General features: G+C 29.1%; 1 protein-coding gene across 1 annotated transcript in view; it reads left to right on the top strand.

The window, feature by feature from the left end:
• The window catches only part of LOC129971196 (stomatin-like), a 71,957-nt gene that overhangs the window by 44,630 nt on the left and 14,960 nt on the right, over positions 1-12,367 (top strand). Inside the window, exons 4-5 of the mRNA XM_056084750.1 lie at positions 8,546-8,628; positions 10,616-10,819. Of these exons, the coding sequence (XP_055940725.1) occupies positions 8,546-8,628; positions 10,616-10,819 (287 nt within the window). The remainder of the gene's footprint in view (positions 1-8,545; positions 8,629-10,615; positions 10,820-12,367) is intronic.

Raw genomic sequence — 12,367 nt, 5'->3', positions numbered from 1 at the left:
AGTGAAATTAAGGAAACTTGGACAATTGCAAGCATAGTTGGACAAGATATCCGAACAATATTGCGGCATTGAAACGTCGGAAGATATAGAAACCATCCTAGAAGATATTGATCAAATAAATATACGGATTGAAGAAACAGAGGTAGGTCTGAAATTGCTATTAAATTCAATTAAAGATGAATTTAAAATTAACCCTGTTTCAAAGGATAATGCAGTAACTAAAATCCGACTACCGGAAATTCCATTACCAGAATTTTCTGGAAAAATAGCTGATTTTGCAAATTTTAAAAATTTATTTGTTAATTTAATTAGCAACAATGAGCAATTAAATGATTCTCAAAAGCTGTATTATCTCCGTGCATGCTTAAGAGGAGAAGCTAAATTATTAGAATCGTCTAGTGATAACTTTCAATCACTCTTTAAAGCATTATCAGATCGTTATGAAAATCAACGTCAATTGATAGAATCTCATATATTAGAAATAATAAATTTTGAGAAAATTCGTAGTGAATCTGCTAAAGAACTGTGTGCCTTAATAGATTGCGTTAATAAAAACATCAGAGCGTTAAAGGTTCTTAAATTCGAACAAAATAAGCTATCTGATTTAATGCTAGTAAACATCATTCTACAGAAAGTAGACAAAGAGACAAGGAAGCAATTCGAGCTTTCTCTAAATACGGCAAAAATTCCTACATTTGAAAATTTGATAAAATTTCTAGAAACGCGAAGTTCTTTGTTAGAAAGTATTAACCGTATTCCAAGTAAATACGAACGTCCACAAAATACGAGCATATTTAAAAGAGCGAAAACACTTATAGTTAATAATAAAAATTCCAATGCTAAAGCTTGTATTTTATGCAAAAACTATCACGCACTATTTAGATGCGTTACTTTTCAAAATATGTCTATCGATGACAGAAAGAACTTTGTTAGGAATAACAAATTATGCATTAACTGTCTTAAACCTCACCCGGGGATCTGCAAATCAAAATATTCTTGCAACATTCCAAGTTGCGGTAAAAGGCATAACTCGCTCATACATGATGAGTCAGCTGAAAATCGCGCTACCACTTCAGATTCAAGGGCACGGGCGAGCGAAAGCCAAACAGATGCAGAAACGAAACCGAAACTAAACGTACTAACCGAAGTATCTGCTTTGATGTTGAATCCGAGAGAGACTAAACAGGCGATAGAAGGGAATAAATCAGTAATATTAAACACTCTTCTTATTTATGTGAAAACTGCAGATGGTCGGAGAGTTCAATTAAGAGGGCTCTTAGACAATGCTTCGACTTTATGTATTCTTCGAGAAGATGTAGCTAGAAAATTGGGAATCAAACTAAAATCAATAAAACAAGGTATAACTGGTATAAATGGAATTACGCAGTTTATTAAACACGCTGCTAACATTGAAGTATCAAATCGAGATTATTCATTTTCACACATGGTGAAATGTTCTATTCTTCCTAAAATAACCGATGAGATTCCTGTATCGAAATTAAATATATCTGCATTAAATATTCCCTGTTCAATTGAACTAGCTGATTTCAATTTCCACACACCAGGTCAAATTGATATACTATTAGGAAGTGAGCTATTTTTTGAGATTTTAAAACCTGAGCAACTTCGTCTGCAAAATGGAGATGTAATATTACAAAATACTAAGTTTGGTTATTTAGTTACAGGCATTCTTCCCCAGTTACCTCAAAAAGCCAATTGTTATCTCGTAAATGAACCAAATTTAGATGAAGCAGTTAAACAATTTTTTGAATTGGAATCATTGCCGGATAATGTTAAAGAAATAACAAAGAGTGAAGAAGAAATTTATTGTGAGGAGCATTTTGTTAAAACCTATAAAAGAGATAAAACGGGAAGATTTATAGTTCAGTTACCCATAAAGGAAAATGCCGAATCATTACTAGGAAATTCCAAAGAAAATGCAATCAAGCGCCTAAATGGTATCTGGAATAAATTAAACAAAAATAATACTATGGAAATCTTATATAAGGAATTTATGCGAGAATATGAGAGTTTAGAACACATGGAGGAGATAAAAATTGAAGATGATTGCAATGTGAACTATTACATTCCCCACCATGCGATATATAAACCTGAGAAAACGTCAACTCCCTTAAGAGTGGTTTTTGATGCAAGTGCAAAAACAACAAGTGGATATTCTCTGAATTCCATTTTACTAAATGGAGGTATTATTCAGCAAGATCTTTTTTCCATAGTAAGTAGATTCAGAAAGCACAGATATGCATTTAGTGCAGATATTAAAAAAATGTACAGACAAATACTGATCGATCCCACTCAAAGAGACTTACAGCGTATTGTCTGGAAATCAAGTGCTGATGGTCCAGTGAAGATTTACAAACTGTCTACAGTAACCTATGGAACAGTTTCTGCGCCATTTTTGGCTACCAGGACCTTAAGAGCTTTAGCAGATGAGGAAAAAAAGGACTTTCCTAAGGCTGCAGATGTGATTTGTTCTGATTTCTACATGGATGACATTCTGTCAGGTGATGCAACGCTAGAAGATACTAAAAATCTTCAAACCCAGATTTCTGAACTCCTCGGAAGAGCTGGATTTGAGCTTCACAAATGGGTCGCTAATAACTCTAATTTACTACAAAACCTGTCTACCACATCCTATTCATTTTCGAAAGAACAAGGTGTTAGTTCTGTAAAAACATTAGGTATGTTTTGGGATCCAAAAGAAGATTGCTTTACATATAAGGTAAAGATCAAGCCTAAGGACTCTTTTTCAAAAAGGGAAGTGCTGTCAGAAATAGCGAGTCTTTATGATCCACTTGGACTTTTAGGCCCTCTCATTACAAAGGCAAAAATATTTATCCAAGGACTTTGGAAGATAAAATTGGACTGGAATGAAAAATTACCACCTGATGCAATGACAGAATGGAAAAGGTTCTACATAAAACTCTGGGAAGTAAACAACTTCAGAATTCAAAGGTTTATTCTACTTCCTGATGCAGTTCGCATTGAGATTCATGGATTTTCTGATGCATCAGAACGTGCCTATGCTGCTGTTGTCTATTTAAAGTGCTTCACCCAATCTGGACAGTTTAAAACTAGTCTAGTATGCAGCAAATCCAGAGTGGTTCCATTAAAGTCACTTACCATTCCCCGACTTGAACTGTGTGCTGCGTTGCTGTTATCTAGATTAGTGAAAAAGATAGTTCCAATTCTGCAATTGCCCATTGATGTTATCTCATTGTGGACAGACTCTACTATTGTTTTGGCATGGATCAAGACTGAGCCCTATAAGCTAAAAACATTCGTCAGCAATAGGGTTGCGGAGATCCAAACACTTACATCAGATTGCCATTGGAAACATGTAAGTAGCAAAAACAATCCTGCAGACATTATTTCTAAAGGATGCAGTGCAGATGAACTCATAAGAAATAAAATGTGGTTTGCTGGTCCAGATGAACTTACTGATGAACCAGTAGACAGTCCATGCAAGATTTTGCCTTTGCTGATGAACTAAAATGTGTTGTGACTCTGAACATTAATGACTCTAATTCAAATTTTTATGATGAACTCTTTAATCTTACAAATAATTTCATAAAACTAATTAGAATAGTTAGCTTTATTTTCAGGTTTATTAACAACACTAAAGCAAAAGAGTCTCGTAATAAAATAAGTAAATATTTAACTGCTGAGGAGCTGCAAAGAAGTACTGAATATTTAGCTAGTTTAGCACAGTTGAGTGAATTTAAATCAGAAATAGATGCACTAAATAAAGGTAAAAATATTTCAAAAACAAGTAAGTTAAGATCTTTAGATCCATTCCTAGATGAAAAAGGATTACTTAGGGTTGGCGGTAGACTTAAAAATTCTAACTTGCCATTTGAATCTAAACATCAAATAATTTTACCCAGTAAGCATACATTCACTAAGTTACTTTTTAAGCATGTACATAAAAAATGTCTACATATTGGTGCACAAGGTTTGTTACATCAAATTAGACTACAATACTGGCCCTTAAATGGTAAAGGTATTGCAAGAAAAATTGTCCATGATTGTATTAGATGTTTTAGGCAAAGGCCTATGGTGTTAGACCAGTTAATGGGAAATTTACCTTCAGAAAGAGTAACTCCTAGTTCTCCATTTTTAAATTCTGGGGTAGATTTTTGTGGTCCTTTTCAAATAAAGTTTAAAAAACAAAGAAAGGGAATATATTCAAAGGTTTATGTAGCGATTTTTGTATGTGTGTCAACCAAAGCTATTCACCTAGAAACGGTAACAGATTTGACGACTGAAGCTTTCATTGCATCTTTAAAGAGACTCTGCGCCCGTAGAGGCCGCATTGCAACATTGATGTCGGATAATGCATCTAATTTCAAGGGTGCAGCTTCAGAATTAAATCGCTTAAAAAAACTAGTTTGTCAGACTAATGAGACTTTAGCCAATTACCTATCCGCAGAATCAATCCAATGGAAATTTATTCCCCCTTGTTCTCCCAATTTCGGAGGTTTATGTGAGGCAGGAGTAAAATCATTTAAACACCATCTTTATAGAACTTTAGCTAATAGTAAAATAACTATTGAAGAATTTGAAACAATAGTAATTCAGATTGAAGGTATACTTAACTCACGTCCCTTAATTCCATTATCAGATAATATTAATGAATATGAAGTTTTAACTCCTGGACACTTTATCATTGGACGCCCAATAACTTCAATACCTGAACCGGAAATTGTAGACATTTCTGACAATAGGTTGTCGCGCTGGCAATATACTACCAAATGTGTACAAACAATTTGGAAACGCTGGAAAATTGACTAATTGAACCACTTACAGCAAAGAAATAAGTGGAAATTCAAAAAAAAATAATGTTAAGGTCGGATGTTTAGTATTGTTAAAGGAAAATGATTTGCCTCCTTGCAAATGGGCAATGGCTAGAATTTTAGAGATAATTTATGGAAATGAAGGCAGAGTAAGAGTTGTTAAATTAAAAACTAACACAGGTATTTTTACACGCCCTATTTCAAAAATTTGTCTCTTACCAATAAGGGATAACTTTGAAAATTAAAATAGTTAAGATAGTTGTATATATTGTATGTACATAATAATTGTATTTATATCATGTTTAATATATAAATTTAATATATATAAATTAATTAATATAAATTTAATATATATTTTGCAATTTTGTTGTTCACTTGTAAATATTTCATCTAAATAGTTTATTTGGTTTTAGAAAATGTAAGCTAATTGTATAATTAAAAGTGTTTTGAAATCTTGCATATTTCAACGCCGGGCGGAATGTTACGTCATGGCATGCAAGAGCGCCACCTACAACAAATGTGATCTTGTACATTCGAATGCTGTAACCCGTTGAAAGCGGTTGCACAAAATAAAGCCTGAATAACTACATAACGTCATCCGTATTTTCTTCTATTACATCCATATTTAATCGACGATAACAAATACATAATGTTTTTTTATAAATTTATTTTACTTAAAATATTTTGAAAATTAGTTTTTGAAATTACTTTTCTTACTTTATTTATTTTAAAGTAAAATCCCTACATATAAAACGCTAGCGTATATGGCACAAAAATCGCGCTTATTACTTACCGTAGAATGGCAACATTCAAATATCAACAAACCATCATACGAATTTCAGTCTGCTTCATTCATTGAATACTTTTACAGGTGCATTAAATCCAACTTTAATTAATGGGGCTGCAAAATATTATTCGAAATATTCTGTATGTGTTTCGCCTTCTCGCCGAAATGTGCATTCAATCAGAGGATAGAAGATATAATTGAAATACAGAAATAGGCTTCAAACAAAAAGTTTAATCGAACGCAAAAATAGGCCTAACTATCTCGAGATAATTAATTTTATAAGGTTTCCGATTAATTAATAGTTTCTCAGCAAGCTCATAAAAATCGTGCCAATCATCCAGAAACTCGCCTAAAAACTGCTATTCTGATTGGATACCAGAAATGATAACAAATGGCTTTTAGAGACTGCAAAAAAAATTGGCGACAAATCGCCTAAAAATATTTCCATTTTGGCTACCGTACATTAATTTTAAGTCTAGCCATATCGTTATGACTTATTAATTATGGAAATTGATATTCATATTTTCTAAAACAATTATCTTATAAAATATGATTTTTGTATTACTTGAAGACTCAAAAAATTATCTTTCTTTACGATATCATTTCTGCATAATTTACTCTTTAAAAGAAATTATATTTTTAATTCAATTTGATACATTATTTGAATAAATGTTTTTAAATATATTAAAATATTAAATATATTAAAACATTAAATATATTAAAATATACAATGGCATGTTTTTACCAATCATTAACTCAGTAGTAGAATCTTCACTTTCGTAATATGTATACATTTTAATTTGCAGTAAATTGATTGAAATATATTTTTCGGTAATATGAAACAACAAATTAATCGTTTTACAGCCTAAAATGTCGATAAACTGGGCAAACGAATTGGTCTCCAAAAACGGCTAGTTAGTTATATTACTATTAAATTAATATAATTTTAACTATAACAACTGCTGTTAAAAACACACACACACACACAAAAAACAGAGTTGACTCTTTATTAGAATTTGTTAATATTGATCAATTGTGTCTGAGTACTTTGACTCAGTTCTTCAAACGACAGAAAAGATGGCCCTCAAAAGTCAAAAGTTAGATATTTCGAGTTCGTGTACCTAAAATTTCTGCTAAATAGGCGTTGCCTTTACTTTTACCTCTTCCCGAACGACGCGATCACACAGGTACGCCTGTCACCGAATAGCGTTCTTTGTGCACGCAATTTATCGTTTGCGTGTCGAGTATTCCATTCCGAACAGAATAATTAGGCATTCTTTCTTTCTCATTTTGGTAAAAAAAAAATCGTTTTGTTGCTGTTGTTGGCGGTCTCATATTGTGATTTCTTTCTACTACATTACATTTTCAATTATATATTATAATTTAAAAACTATTTTAGAATTTGATTCAATATTGATTTAATGATATACAACTAAAAGAAATATATGAAATTTATTTGATAGTGAGTCTTACGATATTATCTAGAATATTTTGGAACATTTCTTTTATTCTATTTTTAAATGGAAACATACTAGGGAATTTAAATTATATATTTCAAGTTTCTAAAGATTTTTGTTCTAAAGATTAACATATTTTTTCATTTGTATGTTTTGTTGTTTATTTTTAAATGCTTTTACATTTTTTATGTAACTGTTATTAACTTTTTACATTTAGTTGCTCTTTTTTTTATTAATGTTTCATTCTTACATATATTGTTGTTTTAACATTTGAATTACTATTTCCACGCTTATTGTTATATAATTTATACTTGTGACGCAAAATTTTCATTGGCTTTTTCTATGGAGTTTTGAAAAAATATATTTAGCCAAATAAATTATTTATGTAAGAATAAACTTAATAACAAACTGCTCATGCTATTAAACATTTAACTGCATTTATTAGACGCTGACATCATATTCCTTTTTTTTTCAATATATTCTGTGGTTTCCAGTATTAAATTAACACACTTTTCACGTGCATCAGTAAATTCATTAGCATAATTCTTAAAAATATTAATTTTGTTCAAATAAATAAAAAAAAAACTTTTGTTTTGTTTTTCTTTATAGCTGAGGTGAAAAAATTCCAATAACATTATGTGATATTATCGTTTGGTGAATAAATATGCTTCTAATAAAAATAATTTTTGGAAATGGCAATACATTTTAACGATAATGGAACAGTATCTTTTGCAGTGGTATAAAATTATGTTCCCATGATGAACGTCGAGTGTATCATTCCAATTTAATAATAAAATCCTTACTCATCTTGTGTTTGCTTTCTTCTAACGTTCCATAAGAGGCGTCAGTAATAAAATAGCGTGCAGTTAGGTGATATAAACCATCATCTGAAATGATTATATTACTTAGAGTAGCAAACGATGATCAAAATTGGTTCGGAATAATTTTTTATATTAATTTATTTATTCGTATATTTAATATCGATATATTTAATTATCGTATCGTTATATTTAATCGTTTATATTAGTATCGTTATATTTAATTTATTTATTCGTATATATTTTAAAAATGAAATTTGATCAAAACGGAAGATCGAGCAATCTTCGTGAAATTGAAATAAATAGTAATGGCGTCATCTCACAGTCACGTGACACACATAACTACTCCTGAGAATTTATATCTAACTATGAACTGCATATGACAATTTAAAGCTGTATTAAACTTGACTTTAAGATTGCAGATCAAATCAACTTAAATTATACAAAATTATTTTTAATGTCAATAGTCGTTAGAACATTTACAGATAACGATTAAACTTTTACTGTAATTTATAAATTTTAGAAATGAGAAAGTGGAAATAAAGATTGAATCCGAGCATGAATTCAAGTCTGTTGTACTGTTTTACTCGCTACAAATTTACACGTTTTTTTTTTACGAGTATCATATTTTTAAATTTTTGTGTAATAAGATATCTTTCATTATTTCAGGATTGTTCTTCATTTTACCATGTACTGACAACTACTGCAAATGCGATTTGAGAACTGTGTCCTTCAATGTACCCCCACAGGAGGTATGGTGAATATATTTGTTCGATAGATTGTGATTTCATTTTTAAATGTAATGGGAATGTTCTGCCTTCAGTTTTCTCATACATAACACAAGTTAGTTCTATTCATTTCACCTTGTACTTTCACAATATGTAACTAAAGAAACGCCAATGTCTCATAGTGAGTCACGCCATACATGATTATTTTTAAGCTTTTGTCGAAATTTAAAATCGAACTTACTGGTTCCATAGGAAAAGTTAATTTATTACTAATTAATACAATTATTTTGGAAATTTAAATTATTTATTCATCAAATTAATGAATTAGTTTTGATAATTCACTAATACTATTTGATTTGTAATTCAGTGTTCCATATAATATCTCAATCCTTTAAGATTTTTCTATTATATAGCAGTTTTGAGATTGTTAAAATTTCAGAAACGATTAAAAGTACATTTATTATGAAATATTTTATCTTTGAGCTGATAAAATTTGAACAAATGTATTAGCAAAGTGAGAAGTTCTCGGGTTTATCTACGTTTCTCAATGTTTCTTATTTGCTTCAAAAATATCTTTATCTTTTTTCCAATTAATTTCCAATAATTTAATTAATAAAATGATTTACTTGCTATATTTTTTACTTGAAGGAAAACAGAAATTATTATTAATCAATGAATTAAATTAAATAATGAAGTTCAGAATTAAATTTTTGATAATTTTAATGCATTATTTACATTAACACATACATTTTTGCAACTTCATTAGCATATTTTTAAAAATCCTGCTATGTAACGTTAAATAAGAATATTTCAAGACGAGATTAAGAATATTATTAATTATGATTATATTTATAATTAGTTAGAAAAAGGATATTATTAATGATTTTTTACAAGCAATGAATAAAATTCTATAACAAATTATTATTTATAAATAGTGAATAAATTGTTATTAGAAACGATTACTTATATATATAGTTATTGTTTTTAATATGATAATGCTTTGGGGCCAGCGTACTTTGGTAAATTACTTGATAAAAAAAATCATACAAACTCAATGACAACATAATATGGAACGAACTGAACGAAACGTTCTGTAGAGCAAACCGTTGGACTTAAAACTACTACATTTGTTACGTAGCTGCTTCTTGAATTAATAGAAATTCACTAGAAAAGTTTTTAAGAATTTTAATTAGATTTTGAATTAATTAAAAATCAATTTAAATTTTAATGCTTTTTCTCAAAATTTCTTTTTTCTCAAAAATTTATTCTATGTAAATATTAATAGGCAAAAACTGTATTTTCGCCATAAATCGTTGATAAACTATTTACTGTTTATAAAGTAATGGAGCCATTCTAAAATTTGCTTTTCTATTATCACAGTTTTACTATCTTGCGTTTTTTTTAAATCCGTTAAAACTTTTCTAATTTAACTTTATTCATACTTTATAGCATTGCTATTTTGAAGCCAATTTATGCTCTTTTTGAAATTAAAGTCAATGTTATTGTTTCATAAAATCGTTACACGCTTGCTTTTAAAAAAATATTAAAATTATGATTAAAATTATTTTCTTTGTACATTATCTTTAAATAAGGAATTTCCATTTTCAGTAATATGAAAATAGTTTAGAAAGAAATTATTCTTTATAATATGAAAATAGAAAGTCATTCTTTATAGAATGACTTTCTTTCTATAATTTGCGTGAAATAAAAATTGTTTCGCACAGAATGCAATCAAATTAGACGAAGGCAAGACATAAAAATCAAACCTAAGACTTTATCATACTATAAATTTTGAATTAAAGGTTCGAAATATCTAATGATATTTTTAGCGTAATATTTTAATTCTTGTATATTTTACAATAAAAATTTTATTTATTTGAACTGATAGAATTGTTTCTACAATTATTACAACTGTTTTTATGTAAAAAGAAATAAAACTATTTTCATCTTTGATGTTTAATTATTGATGATTAAATAAAGGTTTCGTATTACGCATTCTTTTTCCTTCTAGGTTCTGAGCAAAGACTCAGTCACCGTATCTGTGGACGCCGTTGTCTACTACCGAATCCAGAACGCCACGATCGCCGTTTCGAATGTCGCCAACTATGATTCCTCCACTCAGCTTCTGGCTGCCACCACCCTGCGAACTGTCCTCGGCACAAAAAGCCTGTCCGAAATACTCTCGGAAAGAGAGCATATCAGTCACGTGATGCAGGTGAGATGAAATATCTAATAAATTTTAGTTTTCGTTATATTTATTTACTAGCCGCCTTTGGCTACTAGCCAGTTCACCAATCTTAACGCTCGTTAAAATTTTCTTCAATTCACGTGATGCTGGTGAGATGAAGTATCTAATAAATTTTAGTTTTCGTTATATTTATTTACTAGCCGCCTTTGGCGACTAGCCAGTTCACCAATCTTAACGCTCGTTAAAATTTTCTTCAATTAAATATTTTATGTATCTTGTCTTTTAACAGCCTCATCAAAATATTTTTAAGCTTCACATTTTGATAGTTATATAATTTCCTCATACTATTATGTAATATATATATATATATATATATATATATATATATATATATATATATATAATTTTTTGTCAACTGACGTAAAATTTAAACTTTCAATTAAAGTGGAAATGATTAAACTGAAATTAATATAAAAAGATTTTTTACTGAAACCAAAATCTTTTTAAGTATGAGTATTGAAAACAATTCATTTAAAAGTTTTATGTGCACTACAGAATAATTTTTATAATTTGTGTAATATCTCACGAATTATTCTACAAAAATTCCTCGGATTCATCTTAAAATTCAGTTTTTAGTTTTACTTTCAAAAGGATTAAAATGAAGTGATTAACAATATTTTATTTTATTTCAGTCTATGAATAAACTTCAAAAAATTATGAATTCTAAATTTTATACAGTCTTTTGGTCCTAAGGAATCATATTTTGCGAAATATTCTTGACATTTCAACTTTTAAACAAATAAATGAATTTGCCTATCTTTTTCTATCAAATTTGATCGATTTTTGAAATTCTAAATAGAATAGTTTAGAACAATAAACTTTTTCACAATCTTAGGCCAATCAGTCTTGAGAAACCTTGGCCTCTGATTTGAATATCATCTTTCAAACGGTCGATGAAGTGCTTTAAAATCGTCCGTTTTTATTGAATAATAACATTTAAATTTTCATAAATCAGTCAGTTTTAGTGACTGATTTAGTCCATTGGAGTGCAACTATTTTTATTTAAAATATTAGTGTCTCAAGAATATTTTATTAAATATGATTCATAGAGCAGAGGTTCTAGATAAAAACTACAATTCGTGCAGGCTGGTAATTTAGTAGAGCATTTAATGATTAAAATTATATAAAATATAATTATTTACTTCTTTTAAACTATATGAACACATGTATTTCTATTATTAAAAGTTTGCAAATTAGCCGTTAGTCTTTGAATTGAAAGGATATATATTAAATCATGTTTGCCTTAAAACAGATTTGTTGAATTAATAATTGTAAAAAAATCATAGAAACCTGTTTTGTGTTTTTTTTTTTAGAAAATATCATATTTCACATTTATTTCATTTCATTTAGACATATGCTGAATATTATACTTTTCTTGCTTTTATTTCCTGTAACAGTTAGTTAACCTATTTTTTAATTTGAGTTTTTATCAATGTGATAGCGACATGTTGATAAAAGCTAATTTTTTCCCCATGTAACGTGCTCGTGCAGCTTAAATTTTATTTTTATTTTGCG

The sequence above is a fragment of the Argiope bruennichi genome, chromosome 6 (assembly GCF_947563725.1).
Source record: "Argiope bruennichi chromosome 6, qqArgBrue1.1, whole genome shotgun sequence".
Classification (NCBI taxonomy): domain Eukaryota; kingdom Metazoa; phylum Arthropoda; class Arachnida; order Araneae; family Araneidae; genus Argiope; species Argiope bruennichi.
Note: the sequence above shows the minus strand (reverse complement) of the source record. Positions and strands in the feature narration are given on the sequence as shown.